Raw genomic sequence first — 16,848 nt, 5'->3', positions numbered from 1 at the left:
AAGCGCTCAACGTCGTATTGTATTACTGCGCCTTTCAATAACATGCGGACTCTAAAATTCAAAGCTCAACCGACAAATGCGTTTTTCACTACCGTCAATCAAATGTTCGGTGGCTCTTCTCACCTTCCCACTACTGCTAAGCACTGTTTCGTTGTCTGAACTGTGCTCTACGATTTGATTACCACGCGTTCGGCAATGGTCGGAAGCTGGGAGGAACCGCCGAACATTTGATTGACAGTAGCGAAAAACGCATTTGTCGGTTGAGCTTTGAATTTTACAACCCGCATGTTGTTGAAAGGCGCAGTAACATGCTCAAAAATGAGAGATTGCCAACCGTTTATCGACGGGCGGCCTTTTCACCCACCAGCCCGCTGAGTAGGCCTGGAACGGGAGATGAAAAGAAACCAAAATGGCGGAAAACGGAATTGCAAGGGTTTCTCGAGATCTCCAAGTGGTATGCTATTTTATATTGCTTACCTTATGGATTTGCGGTTAAATAATAAACCGAAAGTTGAAAAGATTATTTAGGAGATGTATCTCACTTTCAGTACGAGTTTTCAGGCATTTTCAAGAGGTTTTTTTGTGACAGTAAAGTTTCAGTTCTGCTGGCGTCATTTCTTGAATTTCGAGCAATGGGTTTTCGAGAACTTATTGTGTAGTTTAAATCTCGTATACATAGAGTCATAACTAGCCTTCGCACTCTGTAATTTATAGTTCAAGGGTTGAGCTTTATTTCGTGTAATACCCTTTGAAGTGATGGTAAGGTTGACGTCTGTACATGTCGGAGCTGAGCAAATTAAGCTTAAGCTTGTGTCGTTCAAATTTTGGTAAAGTGTATGCACCCAAGTTGAAAATTGTATCAAGGCTATTAAGCTCTTAGTTAATGCTGGAAAAATGGATAAGATTTTTTATATCTGGGCAAACAGTTTTAGAATTTCAGACTTTAGAATTAGGATGCCTATTTAGAAACTTGCTGAGGTTGTAGAGACTGAAGTTTTAGGGTGATACTCTTTTTTAAAAATGTCTTTCTATTTTCCAGTGTAAGTAGGAAGAAAAACAATTATTGCATTGGTGACTTGTCAAATAAATTAAAGTTATTTCATAATCTTCTTTCTTCATTGTTGTTATTTTCAGGCTGACAGAAACCTGGCATTTGTTAAAGTCTCAAGAGCTGATGTTGACCAACTTGTTACTGAAATCATGCAAGTGAAAGAATTTCTACCAAAAGTAATTTTTCATTAATTTTGTTTTGATATATAGTATTTTTGTCCTTGAAGAAATCCACTGGACTGGAAGCAAATTTTCAAATTATTTGTAAACCAAAAGCTTTCTACAATATTTTAATATTGAAAATGTCAACATCATGTGGATGAATAAATATACTGTGGCAGAAATTCTTTAGACTAGGTGAAATTTTAAGGAAACTTTCCTGATTACCTATTTAGTGGGTCACATCAGAGCTCAAAGTTCATTTTTGGCTTTGAGAGCACTTGTGTGACCAGGTGTAAATTTTTAGGCTCACTGCTGAAATTTTAGGCGCAGAGTTAAAAGTTTTAGGCGCACAGCTTCAAATACTTGGAACACCTACTCAACAAAAATACTGAACGTTCCAAAAAGAGCAATTCAGGCTTTGTGTTGCAATATGGGCCTTTTCTAGCAGTATTGAACACAACGAAAACAAATAAAAGAATCAGGATATTTCACAAAAGGGTTATGCTTAGATATTAACTACCGACGTCGCGCCGTTGAGTATCCTTACTATCCAATTGCTTGCTGTTTGCCTCCCTTTGAAATTCTGTTCAGGAAGATTCTTGATTTATTCAACATCTGGGTATTCGTGAGAACTAGCACGAACTTTGCTCATTTGGCTACTGCTTTCAAGCCATAGAACTCGTGGACCGGCCCGTTCCGAAAACGCTGGACATTTTTGTGTTCAGACAAGCGAAAACAAAGCTTTCTTTACAAAACGCAGCATTCTGTAACAGTTGTTCGCGAAGAACAAGCACACGATTTAATTCTCATCCCCAGTTTCCACACTTTCTGCTAGATCATTGATTGTGCAAGAATTAAGCATGTGCTTCATTCCCACATTTGCATGTGTCAGCGGAGTTGTTTACAACACAGAACGTGGGGAAGAAATAAATGTTTGAGTTCAGAGAATCCACTGGGAAATTGGGCTTAAAGATGACGAATAGAACACACACCGATGAAAGGAAAATGGTCACGTGCAACTTTATTATTTGGTGCCTGGTTGTGTTATATCTATGTTTATATGATATTTGTCAATCTGAGTACATTAGTATGGTCAGGTGAGTAAGCACTAGAGAAGTCGCACTGTACTTTGGCTTTGAAGGCACGGTGGTGCGAGGCCTGAGGATAGCAAGTGCTAATCTAGATGGGCCAGTAATCGCTTATGTATATAACTAGATTAATTTATTAAATAATTAATTAATCAATGTTACTAATTTCCTCATGCTCACACACCAGTGAAAACCATTTTTAAACTTGTCAGCCTGGAATGTGGCCTAGCCAGTGATGTTCTGCATATTTTGTCTTTTTGTAGTCAATGTTTACAGCAAGCAAAGTACTTCTATAATGGTCTTCTATGAATATTGTGATCTAGTTTAGGAGATAATTTGCATCTTTTAGATTTTCAGATGTTCAGCTGTATGTAGTCTCATCTTTTATGCTGTGTGCTGATAGTACAGTAGTTTTCCTTTGTTAGATTTATAATTACACAAAGAAAAAACTGTTTCTTTAAAAGTACAAGCTATTTATGCACTGATCAATTCAAAGCTTCAACATCCTGGCAACCCCCCCGGTATTTGAACTTTTTAAGATTGGCCCATTCAAATGCCCACCCCACCAGGCCAAAATTACATTCAAATGCCCTACCCAAGTGCTGGGTAGCACATTTGAATTGAAGGATTCCTTGTGTGATCAATGAATGTTAAAAATTAGCAAAGTCATGTATTTACAGGGTTTGGTGCTGCTGTTGGGTTTTTCACTTGCAAGCATCATTCCACAGAGGGAAAAATGTATGATACTAGGCGCATTTAGCAACTGCAATACCTTCAAATGAATTATATTTAAATTGTTTGAGAGAGATTGTTGTACATTTTACAGCTTTTGTTCATTCACTATTCAATAGCAGTTCATGCTCTGCAGACAACAACTATTTTATGAAAAAGGCAATTGATCAGAGACCGTGGCTTTCTACACGTTGACCAGCAATTGATTTGACTCAATTCAAGTTTTAAAACCTAATAATCACACAACTCAAATACACTCTAGTTTTAAACATACCTTCCAAAATGCTGCAAAGCTTTGGCAGCCATCAGCTAGTCAGCCATTCGCTAACAAGAGCGATTTCTTTTCTTTTAAACTTCTTTATACCTGGAACAACCATATGTATTCTGTTGGAAAGGCTTTACACTTCTGCTTCAAATTCCCCACCCCACCCAAGCAAGGTTCAAATCCCCCACCCCCAAGAAGGCTGTGTTAAATTCCAGGGAGCCAGGGATGGTAGTCACATGCCCGTGGGTTGCCCAGTGAGGTGTGGGGATGTTAAAGCTTTAAAATTTAACTGATCAGTGCATTAGTATGTAGCCATATCTTTTATGCTTGATGCCAATGTTGCAATTTATTTTTTTCTAAATCAAAGGTTACAGTGACAGATTTAACACAAAGTAAATTCAAAAAGCCTGCAGTGCTCCAAAGTTAAGGAGAAACCATTCAGAACACTATCCCACAGAGTACTACTCACATTGGCTTGCCAAGCACATACCCTTGGTTAATACACGTAATATCTATTTTTTCACAAGGTATTAAACGCCGATCTGCTGGGTGTGTATAGCAAGCTAGATCACTGTGAGCAAGGTAGGATTGCAAAAAGATGTACAGTGATTAACGCATGAGCTTGTGCCAGCAGCGAAATCAGTGTTTTCAAAATAAGCCGACAGCCGATGATGCAGGTCACCAACCACTCCTTGCAAGCATTTGTGCTGGGTACTTTTTGTATATTTCAAAAGATTACATTGTATTAATTTAAAATTTTGTTTCACCAACATAATCATGATCTGATATTTGAGAGAAAATAACTTAACATATAAAAAAAATTAAAAGTGTAGGCCACATATTGTATATATATACCTTTCAAACTTCAAGGCAAGAACAATTTTTGCAGGCATTTGGCAGTTGTCAATCTACACCAAGGTAGAGTAATGGTAGATTACAATTTCTGAATCAACTCAATTATTAACCAATCAGAACTTGAGATATCTGAAGCAGAGAACAAGAAGCTGAGAAAGGAGTTAGAACAGATGAAAACACAATATGACTCAGACATGGAAGTACTGAAGAAAAGATATGATAGTCTTCTTGAGGACTGTGAAAGATACAGGGAGGTAGGTTGATGTTTGCTTTTATTGCAAAGATATTTCCTGTCTTTTTGGTAGTATACAGTTTTAATTTTAAGTTGTGTTGTAGTGACTGTGTTGTAATAAACATGTTTAATTGTTTGAGTTGATCCACTCTGTAAAGTGCTCTTCATTACAAAGGCAACAAAAATGTCTACAAATTTATTTCCTACAAAAAAACCTGTTGTCAAATCCTGTGGCAGTTTAACAAGTATCTACATAGTACTAGAATTATTAAACAAAAAAATGTGTTTCTATCAAGTTAATTAGAAACACAAGTGGAAGTTTTTTAGTAATTGTTAGTGAATGAGAAATTTTGCCAAAGAGGTATGTGCTGTGGCTGAGTGTTGAATTTGCTATTCATAGTAATTACTTTTCTTTGCAACTTCTTTGCTGCAGGAAAAGTATGGACTCAAGGTAACAGCTTTTAAAGATTTATTGATTTGTTAGACTGCTTCTGTAATCTTTTACGTGCATCTCGCTGAACCCTCAATCACTGAACAATGCACTTGCAGTTCCAGAAAATATCCAAACTCACACCGAGGAAGATGAACAGAAATTCCAAGGGGGTGGGTGGTTTCGAAAGCCAAATTTTTTCAAGGAAAGTATGAAGCTAAATCAGAATTTCCAGGGGGTGAGGGGGGTTAAATTGCAAAAACTTTCCAAGGGAGGGGCATGGTATTAAATGGATGTTTTCTGGAACAACACAATCTACATTGACTGTAATAAAAAGAAAAGGTGACTGTAGTGTATATTACAGAAAAACCGATTATTCCTCTTTATACCTAGCAGTGTGTTGTATGAATGTTGTTCTTGAGATGCCTTGTAGACAAAGCAAAAGGAATTGTAACTAAGAGGTTGCCTAGAAAGAGAAACAAGGATTATACAGGCTTGCACAAATTTTGAACTTTGAGGTCGATTTTTACTGCCAATTTAAGTGAAACCGTTGTCTTTGTTTAGTTCAGTTATGAAGATTAGAGCAAGCACCTAAGGATGTAACTACAACCAGCTATCACATTGCCAAATTATTGCTATAGAATTTTTATAAAATTTACACAATTAAATTCACAGTGTAATGATAGTTGAAAGCAACGTTATTACCTATTTTCTAAGGTAACAAAAACAGGAAAGTAGAGGGGCTTGTTGGAAGTCATAACCCTAACAATGAATGATTTTTCTGTAACATCTGTAAGTAACTTCTCTTTTGATCTCATTCTTCCACAGTGTCAGTTATCAGAGCTCAGCCAACAGATGGGAGATCAGTCTGAATACTGTTCCTCCATGGGTGCAGCTGTGTGTACTTTGTTATGGAGAGTGTCTCGTCAACAGGACTCTGTCACATCCCTGCTGAGAGGGGTGTGTAAATGTTTGGTTCTTAAAATTCTCATTGTGAGCGAAAGCGCTCATAGCCTAATCATTCAGCACATAAACACTGGGTCTCCAAGTTAGAGTTTGAAATACGACCCCCAAGCTTTTGATCAAAAGGCAGTAAGCTTTAGGTATAACAGCGATATATATGGCTGGATAATGAGTTTAACCCCATGTTTAATGAACACAAAGCCCTTTTAAACAGCTGGAGACAACACCTGATCTACAAAACCAGTCTTGACCAAAATGAACATTCGAGAAAATGCATTTGTTTTCAGCATTTTGTGAAAGAAATAGAGTAGTTACCAGAGTCTAACAGTTAAAGTTATTTCAAAAAATTTTGATTGCTGAGATATCAATCTGTCAACTTTGACACCCAACTAAAGGAAAGTTATCCATGGTGCAGATTTAGGAGTTGTAGTCTTGTTGAGGTACAGGTTTGAAAAAGCATTATTTCGTTTTTGTTTCGTTTATTGATAAAACAGTTAGTCAATTTTTTTTTTTTTTGGAGAAAAGAAAACTTGAAAATATTTGCATTCAATGGAGTAGGAAGATGTTAGCAATTTACGTTGAAGTGGTACTATGACGAAAATCGCATCTTTCGTAACGAAGCCATTTTAAAACATAAACAAGTAGCCTGCATGAGAAGAAAAATGCTGTTTACTATTTTCAAATATCTCTTTTCGTTCCTGAGATATTCAAGTTTTTAAAATATGCAAATTAGCAAAGTGATGACGTCATACACTCAACCAAATTTTCATCAGATATGATGAAAAAAAGATATCTCAGCCAATTTGTATCAGAAATGTCTGATTCTTTGCAGAAAGATTCTACTAAATTTGCTCCGCAATTCGAGCATAACAGTTTTGTTACCATGGAAACATACTGGGTTCCAGACCTCCTCAATATTAAAGGCATTTCTGGCCACCTTTGGCATTCCATTTTTATATTTGCAAATGGTGCCTCATATGCACGATCCAGCAAGCATATAAATATGTTGGCTCGAGTTTGTGGCCACGTTTAACGTTTTTCGAGCTGAAAGTAACTAACATATTGAAATCAAGTGGGTGGGGACTGGAAAAGAGTGAGTTGCCATGAGAACAGAACTTTTTATAGCCATAGGTGTGTTTTCTGTAGAACTATTAGCCTACCAAGTTTCAATGGTCTGCGTTGCAAATTGGTCAAGATAGCTTTATTTATATACTTGATATGATATTGGGTTGAGTGTATGACATCATCAGTCATCTCATTTGCATATTTTACACAATTTTCAAACTTAGATATCTCCGGAACTAGTGCAGATATTTGCAAACGGTAAACGGCGTTTTTATTCCTTCGTGGAATTCTATGTGATGTACCTAAAAAATCAAGGGGTAAAAATATGATCATAGTACCACTTTAAACTGAGGGAAATGTTATGTTTACAGAATAAAGCTGAAGAGTTTCTACAGATCACTGCACGGACAGTGGAGAGTTATTTTGATAGTTTCGGTGAAGAAGACGAGAAAGAAACATCGGAGGAATTCCAGTTTGTTCTGGCGCTCACTGGAACCATTACAAATATGGCAGCAGCTGCCCAAGGCCGAGACTTCCTGGTAACTAAAGACAGTGGACGTGTGTTGATTGACACGTTTATTACAGTACTGAGTGTCTCTGCTGTGGGGAAAAATGTCAAGATGAGGAACTTGATACTCATGGCTTTATATAACATAAGGTAAGAAGCCATTTGTATAGCTATTATGGCCTTCTTATTGGCAAGTCTGTGTTGAACATTTCGGGTGGTATCTCGAGGAAGATGAATTGAACCTGAACGCGTGGACAGAAACGTCTCGGAAGCCGTATGAGAAGAAACTGCCGCATATGAGCTACAATTAATAGCTATGTGGTTATCTCTGGTCTCTTCTCTCTTCCCCTAGTCATGCATTAATAAAACCCACGCATTTATAACTGAATGTGAAAACGATGTTAGAACTTTATCGGTTAGTCACAGAAAATGGTTCCGTTACAAGTGTGAATTTTGTTTTCAGCATCAATTTGTCTGGTCTTCAATATATCATTAAGAAGCAAGGAATACTGGACAACCTCATGCAAGTAATTCGAGGTAAATGGTTGATCAGGTTTATATTTTGTCGTGTAGATTAAATTGGTATTCAAACGAGGTTAGGTTTCTAAACGAACTAAGCTTATGTTCACATCATAGCCGGCGAATACATCGCCTCTCCGATTAGCAGCGGTGATTGATTGAAAGCGCCTGCATAGCCAGATTCTCGTGTTTTTGATCCACAGTCTTGTTTCTCGGAATCCTTTGCAGTGAGTCCCGTTGTTGTGTATTTCTTCCTGCCTTGGAGTCTGAATTCTGTGAAGCCTCAATCTTGGATTTCCAAAAAGGCTCCCATCGTCTGGGCGAGTTTAGGATTTTACCATTTGTCTCCTTTAACTTTTACCTTAATTTTTATGTAATTTCACTGAAACATTTCCTACTGCAAAGTTGCTTGATTCTAGAGAAACTTTTTGTTATCAATAAAAGGTAAGACGAGACTGAACAATTAATTTTGCCTGTGATAAAAAGCACTGATAACAAAAGCACTCTCGTTTTTAAGTTCTCTGTTCGCACACTCGGGAAGAACACTTTCTTGGAATTTGATCCTGCTACAATCTTCAAGACTGTTTTAACTTTCAAGAAATGCTCTAAAGCCAGTGAGAGTTGAAACCGTGATCTGTAGGAAATGTATGTTGCATTATTTTACATCAAGTAGCAATTGGTTCCATTCATTTTTTGCCGTTTTTGTTTATACAGAGGAAAGCGATTCAGAGCTAAGACTCAATGCTGCGAGGTAAAGTAACGTTTCTGTTATGTTTGTCTTTGCCCTTTCTTTGCTATATGCCGTGAATCTTCATTGTTGATCATGATCACTAGGACTTGTGCATGACCTCTAATATTAATTTTACAATAACTGTCTAATTTCTCGCACGCTGATTGGCTCATTCAGTAAGAGTACAGACGGATAAAATTTTAATTTATGCAAGCTTTCAAGTTCAACTTTCAGCAGTCAAACTGTCAACTTTTTAACCAATGGGATTTTATGGACTTTTTAAGCAGCCAATCAGAAAGCGAAAAAAGCTATTAACAATGTTTACGTCATTTTGAATAAAATTCACTTATCTTTGTTTACGGCAAGTTTACGGCGTCTTTTCCCCTCACTTATTCCTGACATTTGACCATTTCAGTTTGGGGTCTTGTTACTGTAAAAAACAAATTGACATCAGCTTTTAATGCGTCCGTCCGCTTATTGATGATAAATTTCGTCATAACGTTGTCAAAGTTTACTGCGGAACCACTCGCCTGCGGCTCATGGTTCCACAGCCACTTTGACAATGTTGTGAGGCAATTAATCATCAATAAGAGGACAGACGCATAAAAACTGACGTCAATTTGTTAAATTGTTATAGTGTTATTTTATTGTGCTGACTGGATGGACGGAAAAAGATCGATCGCCTCAAGTCCTGCATCCCGAAGGGACTAGAAATGCTTGTTGCCGCTTTTTGGTATGGAAAGCCAAGTTAAAGAGACTTAGCATAGCGTTATTTTCCTCTACAGATTGTTGCAGTCTGTTGTAATGGAACCGAGCAGTTTGACAAGCGACGCACTTGACTCAGTGAGTGAAGCTTTACTTTTAATTGATATAATTTTCTATTATTTGATATGGCTGTCCAAAGAATCAATAAGATAAGAAGCTTGTTTACCTTCAGGTATTACGCCTGAACATCACTAGAAGTGCGCCTTCCAATCATCATTATTAAGCCGTAAGCCATAGAACTCTATCCATCTAGATCGTCATCACCTTTCATGTACAGTAGTTAGTTTTAAGATGTTTTTTCTGTTTTCTCACTAGATATCTTTGCCAGTACTTCAGAACCTTAGTAGAAGCGCTAAAGGAGAGGTAGGTTTTGGTCATAATAAGCACTGATACAAATAAAACCCTCACGAAAGTACACTGTGGAAAGAGACTTGAAACTCTTTCTTTTTTTTTGTGGCTGGTATTTAGTTTCACCGCCGCGCCGGCAATTCATAGTTGTTTTCGCATCACTTTTTTTCGCAACATGTTTACTTAATAAATAAACTGTACAATGTAGATTGTAGTCGTCCCCCGTACATGCAAAATGACATGACACATTTTTGAGTTCAATTCGTTTCCTGTTACAGACATAAAATCACGGTCTCAAGGTGTCTCTTACGAAGGGTACCTTTAAGAACAAACAAACCCATTGGCAGCAATGCCTTGATACAGAACTCAGGAAAACGTGCATTTACATTCCTTTTATATGTACTCGGTAGAGAAAGATCTGGAATTCCTTTCCCGTTACAATCACTTCTTTGTCGAGTTTTCAAAAAGAACTGCTAAAGCTTTAGTAAAATAATTACTGAATTGGCAAAGCCGCACACTGTAGCGCTATCTATGTAATCATATTGTTACGTACGAGGTGGCCTCAACTATGAAAGCGTAGTGGTTTCTAGAGGTCACCTCGCCATGCATTCAAATATTTAACAATTATTCACCGAAGTGGAGGTAAATAATTGTTTTAGTATATACCACACAAGCTGAATAATTAGCGGACCAAAACTTTTTTTTTTTAATGTGTGACAAGCGGTCGGAATTTTTTAAATCTCTCGCGGCGGCTGCCCGGAGGGAAATAGTACTTGCTAATCACCTCCGAGTTAACCAGTCAGACCGCGCGAAAAGCACTATTCACTTGTGTGGTATATACTAATTATAAATAATTACTGCATTAGGTAAAAAGGCAAATAAACAGAATGAATGAATAAGACCCAAAGAACTCAACCCCGGTATGTTTGTTTTCTCACATGGCAGCATCCATGGTGGTACTGGCGGTATTAGTATGTTTTGTAGATTTACTTCACAACAGTTTGTTTGTTTTTTGTTCCTTTCCAGTTACGTGATATACTACATGAAGCGCTGTCCGACCTACAGTCATACCACACTGACTTCTAGCCATACTGCGCTCTTACTGGTCATATTAGTAAGAGATAACGATGGACTAAAGGACACTGGTGTTTTATCACTGACATTGCGTTGCGTATAATTGAAATGAGAAAAGGCAAAACCTTTTTTGTTGTTAATTACCTGAAATCTCCTACAACATGATTTGGCCCTTACTTTCCTCGTACGTTCTATTTATTAATCTTAATTGCATCGTAATAAGATTTCACTTGGATATTAATTTGGACTAGCGTCACATTGTAACGAATGACAACTGCAGTGAAATGTACGGTCTCTCTTTTGATCAGCGAATCTCATAACATTATTTAAAAAACTTATAACTTAATTCTCTTCATTCAGAAAATATTCTCACTTGTACTATAACGAATCCCGCTTTTATTTAATGAATTGCAGTTTAAAATTATCTGGTGTGAGCTTCATTTGCATTTTAACGGTGTCACCTGCAATGTAAAAAATTTGAACTAGGTGGACGTTATTATCAAGAATTCTGTATATTTGTTCTTCTTGTTGTATTTTATTTTTTTTATTATTTTTTTCTATTGTAGAAGGTGTTTTTATTTCATACTTGATATTTAATTCAGGTTATGTATTTAAATTATTCATGAGTTTTGTTAATCATATCTGTATGCTTGGATCATTGATGGGCGGTGATCGGTTATTTTCATTAAGCTGTACAGTGTGCAAAAACAGCTCCTAAAATTATTCAAAATAGAGTATATGAAAAGACCAGAAAAGAGAGAATGACCAATATATTAAGACGGCTTCGTTTGCTACAGTTTGCATTAACTTGTAAAAAAGATGTCTAAACTAAAAGCTAATATTGTGTAGAATCGAAGGTTTCCTTGGTTAATGTTGCGTCTATATCAACACTAGATTCCCAGTGACATCACCGGTTCACATTTTAATGGACGTATTAAACATTTAAAAAATCGCTTCTTTAAATAAAGATTATATTACCTAGAAAAAGTAGTCGGCCCCATTTTGCTGTTAATTATTTGATTTGTCTATAATTACGAGCAGACATGTCTTTGTATAGTTTTCTTTACTTTAATTTACCCAGGAGTATTAGAACCTTTTACCCTGATACCCTTGAGAATTCATGCTTTCAAATTGTCAAATAGTCGCATGTATATGAATGACTAATTTTTATATGGATAAAAGAACAATTCGCTAAAGGATATCACGTCTGCAATGGGAAAACAAACCGCCCAAGCTTAAATTGTTCTATTAGTCGAAGCGAGACGAAGTTAAGGTGGCTGAACACAGTTTTTGATACCTGTGTTTCACTCACCTTTTTCTCTAAAACCCTTGATCTCTCAGTCGCCCAAAATGGCAGCAAGCAAGTTAACAACACAAACTTTGGTTTTTTGATGGTTAAGCTGAAGTATGTGCCGTTGCCATGGCAACACGGATAAAAACAAACAGGCCTTTAAAATCGGTTTTGCTTATTTGAAGAAAATCTAGTAATTAGATTTTCTTTATAATTTGCATGTACCAAGCTTGTAACGATTCTCACAAGTTAACACCATTTTGCTAATAATTTAACAGAGAGATCTTTAGTTATCCCTTGTTGAAGGTTTACTGGAATATCTAGTTTCCTTTGTTAAAGTTAAATTATTTTCAATACTCCAGTTACTTATTTCCTAAAGTATTTTCGTGCCAAATTTCGTGAAATTCTAATGGCTAGTTCTCGAGAAATAGGCGTATTTCCGAGAGTGCAAATTTTCATTTAATCGCAATTTTTTGACTTACTACGCATGCGCTGCATTTAACTGGGTTCTTTCGGTAACAAAGAAAAAGCTGAGAATTGCTGAGTTCTTTGCATCTTTACCTTTTCTAACATACACTTGTGATAAAAGTCTAAAGCCATCAATACACTGCGTTCAATTATAGAGAAAAATAGCACAGATACTGCGGGTGTTGAGTAAATAAACTGATCGCTCTATTGACAGCATGTTTGTTTTTTTGAAATCCCTGTGCACGCACTGAATTGTATCAGCAAAGGCGCGCTCGAAAACTGTTCGGCCACCTTAACCCGGCAGAAATTGAAGCGACGAAAGTTTACCTTAAGCGCTTACCATTTGAATGGAATTTCCCGTGGAATTTTTGGACAAATGGAACTGCAGTATTTCTCTCCAAGGAAATGGATCGGATTGAGCCGTATCTATTGATCACTTTGGAGATATCCGTGCGGGAGCCTGGAACACAACAAAGAATGTGGCCGAACTTGCTGTGCTGTTAGACGTTTTAGCAGACGACGACATTGAAAATGATTTCTTTGTAGACGAAGAGGACGACTTGATTCTTTTGGCTGCAGCATCCACATTTGCAAAGAGAAATTTGAATCGAATCCAGGGATTTTTTGAGCAGACGATCCCTACGTATTCTTTGGATGAATTTAAAGCCTATTTCCGTATGCAGAGGGCAACTTCCTTCTGACTCACCTGTAGTGCTACAGCGGTGTTGCAAGAATACCGATAACAGTGGCGACGAAAAGAAACATCTATGATCCACCATAGAAGTGATTGCATGAGCATCACATTTTTTTTTTTTCGCTCGCGAAACGGCAAAGAGTACTTGTTTCCCTCCTCCGCGATTTGTCACTTGTACATGAAAGAGTCGTTTTGTATTCCGTGTAAATTCGTATGTTTCTGCGATGACTTTGTGTAATAATTGGAGTATATGATATAGAACAGTCTGCTCTATGTAGTTTCTCGTAGAACTGGATTCGACATAACCTGTCAAATACAATTACTATTTGCAAGCCCGGAAAGCGACCACGTATTATAGTCTACAGAAGATAGTTGTTACTTGAGTAGTTCATACTATAAATGATTCCTTTACCAAGTTCTATGTAATGTCACATAAGTTTGTTTTATACATTTCGATTTTGTGACAGTTAAAAGGTAAAATCAAACCAATTTTTTTTATTCATTTTAATTTAATTTTTATTGTTATTGTTATTATTATTATTATTATTATTATTATTATTATTATTTTGGAGGGGGGTGGGGGGCCGCAGGGGGTATTTAAACTGTGCCAAAATACTTTGTAATTATTTGATCTATTTTGTATTGCCACAGGGCTAAATTAGCATATAGAATCATTTACAATATCCGGTTAGGTATTAAATGTGAAGCGGAATTGGTGTTTTTTGTTTTTTGTTTTTTTTGGGGGGGTAACGAGTCAATAAAACGATCATTGACGTCAGGATATTGCGAGGTCAAATTTCGTCAACTTAACAGCGTCTTCTAGAGCTTACAGTACCATGAAAAAGTTATTTTTCGCTCTCACCATCTGTGTTTCGGTCATGTCTGATGGTAAGTTTGTAAATTTTAGGAATTCCATATTGACACTGCAGCTTATTTGACTTATTTTGAACAATTCCTCCAGGTGAACACGGCCATGTTAAAACTCATTTCCTTGGCAATTAAATTGTAAGAATTTTTTCGCGGAATAAGGAATGTTCACTACCATTAGCAGCAGTGGCCTTTGCAAAAATTTAGCTGTTAAGCTGGGCCGTTTATTTTTGTTTTGTTTTGATTTTTTCATTTTTAACTCAGTATACTTACCCGTTTTTAATTAGTAGAAGAATTGGTTAGCCCCTTGCAGCATTAGTGATATCCGTCTAACATTTGCTGCGCTATTTAATATTTTGAGGAACTATACACTGGCTTTTACTTTTTTTTCTTTGTTTGGTAGCCGCGAGGAGATAACTCGCTAGTTGTTTTCTAGGTTTTTCTGTGCATTTTGGCTCGTACAAATTAAGTCGAGTGAGTTAACATCATTTCGAGCGGAAAAGTTCAGACCACCTGCGGATTTGTTAAGACACAGGAAGGAGATTTTACAAAGTGGCTGTCATTAAAATTTTCGTTTGAAACGGAACTTAAGAAAATGAATTAAATTGCCGTTATGGGTCACTTGGTTATCTTTAAAAAAAATGAGTTTGTGAAATACTGACCCAGAGGAAAAATAATTAACACCATTGTCTATTGAACTGCGCTGCGCGTATGATTTGTTTTAAATTGTGTGCCGTTCTTAACATTACTGAAGTAACGTATATCAGCTTGGCTCGCCGGCTGTCTCTCCTATAATTTCTTTCGCGATATGGTTACTCTAAAACATTCTTTTTACTTGGAAGGCGAGCTATAGTAGAAACATGAATGATAGACATGCAAGATTGGAAGCTTTTAAGAGAAGATGAAGGGTGAGGGAGGTTGTCCCTCATATAGACCTTATTCTCAACGTACATCTTACCAAGTTATTTTCAGAAAGAGTACCCAGCTCTCCCACGAACAATGCTACTACGCGTGCTGCATTGCATCTTGGAAATGAAAACGGGTGTGAAGGCGTTAAGGCTGTCCATGTGAGATCATTCACGTCACAAGAGTGGCTATTTATAGTTATAATCTATCAAATATTTTCGCTTGCGCGCGATTGTTCTAAACAAGTCAAGTGACTGGATATGCCCCAGCTAAAACTGGAGAATATCCGAGTGATATTCCTCAATTTTCAAAAATGCGCGTATTGTGAAAAATATTTGAAGGATAATAAACACAATAGGCTCCATATGGCGCGAAAATATGCTCCTATATTTGTCCTTGGACATTATCTGTTCCTCAAGGCTCACACTGTTCGCCGTGCAGATAATGCCGAACAGATAACGTCAGCGGACAAATATCCGTGGATATTTTCGCACCAAATGGAGGCTATTGTTTAAATACCGAGGGTGATCTAAAACTAAATTTAGAGACTATCTTAGGAATATAAGGCTGATGTGGTGGATTAATTCTCTGGCTTCATACACTCTTGTCGAAGATTTGATATAAGACGAAGATTCAAGATCCTGTTTTACTCCATTAGAATTTTATAATTCACTATGTTGTATCTTTTGTGAGATGTATAATGCTTACATTGTGAAGAAATTTTAAATACGCATTTAACTACTTTTGTCTTTAATTTATCAGGTTTTTGTTTGAAATGTTACTTCTGCAGTCCATACCAAGCCATCGCCGAGGGAAAGTCCTTTACTCCTGAGCAATGCGAGAAAAATCAAACGGAGACCACATGTTACCCTAACTTTGACAAATGTGTTAAAGCACACCAGAGCAGAAAAATGGAAGATGGCAGCAAGATGGAACATGAATTGCGAGCCTGTGCCAACGAGAAGCTTTGCGATGAGTTGCAGAAAAGGTTCGAGCACGCAGAAATGTTCGGCTGGGACTATCAACTCGCTTGCTGTAACTCGGAGCTGTGTAACAAGGGAGACATGGTCGCACCTGAAGTACTGCAGTGGTTGATTTCTGTTTTAAGTTGGGCGATGGTTATGATATAATTATTTGTAGTCAGTCATGTGACATATCTGCGTCTAACTATATTGTCAAACTGAATTTTCAGTTGCTGTAGTATATCAGTAGAAAGATAGCTTTTCTGTCACACCACGCTGACCTGGATCATACTGGGAACAACACAAGTGTTACGAAGTGAAATTCGTTATTTAAGATTTTTGTCATTGTAGTCAGAGTTGAACGTTTGTTTTGTTAACTTGTACGTTTAGTTTACGTTACCGTACTTGCCGGCATATTCCGCTGCAGTTGGGCTAGTAACAGCTCAGATATTAACACAACTTCCTTTCAAAATATCCAGACCACTTCAAGAGATTTGCTTTGTCTTAGTCAGTAGTAGTGGATATGTACACAGAAGACTCGTTCCCGTTGCTATATTAAATACCCCTGTAGTCAGTTGCAAAGCAAGGCTTAAAGGTTGCAGCTCTACTGAGTCGTACTTTGACGAACAGTCTCAGGTAAGAAGTTGGCTAGACAACGAATTCCTTCCGTCAACTGCACCGGAATGTATTTCACTGTAACCTTTCATTACCGCAAAATCTCTGACATAGCCTGTAGTTAGGACAACTGGTACAGAGATCAATAAACGAGTGGTAATCCAGCGATTCACGGTTAGTGCTTTTTTACATTGGCGCTACTCATGAGAATAGCTTCTAAAAGTCAAACCTAAACGGACTATATTGTTAGCCGGAAACC

The 16,848-nt window shown here is 37.2% G+C and overlaps 1 protein-coding gene across 1 annotated transcript; it reads left to right on the top strand.

Moving 5' to 3' along the window:
• The first annotated feature begins 192 nt into the window (after nt 1-192).
• On the top strand, nt 193-11,773 carry LOC110050901 (heat shock factor 2-binding protein-like). The gene is made up of 12 exons (XM_020756879.2): nt 193-454; nt 1,135-1,227; nt 3,825-3,879; nt 4,270-4,406; nt 4,818-4,835; nt 5,643-5,774; nt 7,214-7,500; nt 7,814-7,887; nt 8,584-8,620; nt 9,385-9,442; nt 9,680-9,727; nt 10,739-11,773. Exons 1-12 carry the CDS (start codon nt 410-412, stop codon nt 10,796-10,798), a joined length of 1,044 nt encoding a protein of 347 aa, XP_020612538.2. The 5' UTR covers nt 193-409; the 3' UTR covers nt 10,799-11,773.
• Nucleotides 11,774-16,848: the final 5,075 nt, after the last annotated feature.

The sequence above is a fragment of the Orbicella faveolata genome, unplaced genomic scaffold (assembly GCF_042242905.1).
Source record: "Orbicella faveolata isolate gen_17 unplaced genomic scaffold, um_ofav_v1 contig_1, whole genome shotgun sequence".
NCBI classification, from domain to species: Eukaryota; Metazoa; Cnidaria; class Anthozoa; order Scleractinia; family Merulinidae; genus Orbicella; species Orbicella faveolata.
Note: the sequence above shows the minus strand (reverse complement) of the source record. Positions and strands in the feature narration are given on the sequence as shown.

Coding starts and splice junctions, on each gene's coding strand:
- LOC110050901 (XM_020756879.2), top strand. CDS start 410: ATGGCGGAAAACGGAATTGCAAGGGTTTCTCGAGATCTCCAAGTG. Junction 455..1,134: donor TTTCTCGAGATCTCCAAGTG/GTATGCTATTTT, acceptor TGTTATTTTCAG/GCTGACAGAAACCTGGCATT. Junction 7,501..7,813: donor ATGGCTTTATATAACATAAG/GTAAGAAGCCAT, acceptor TTTTGTTTTCAG/CATCAATTTGTCTGGTCTTC.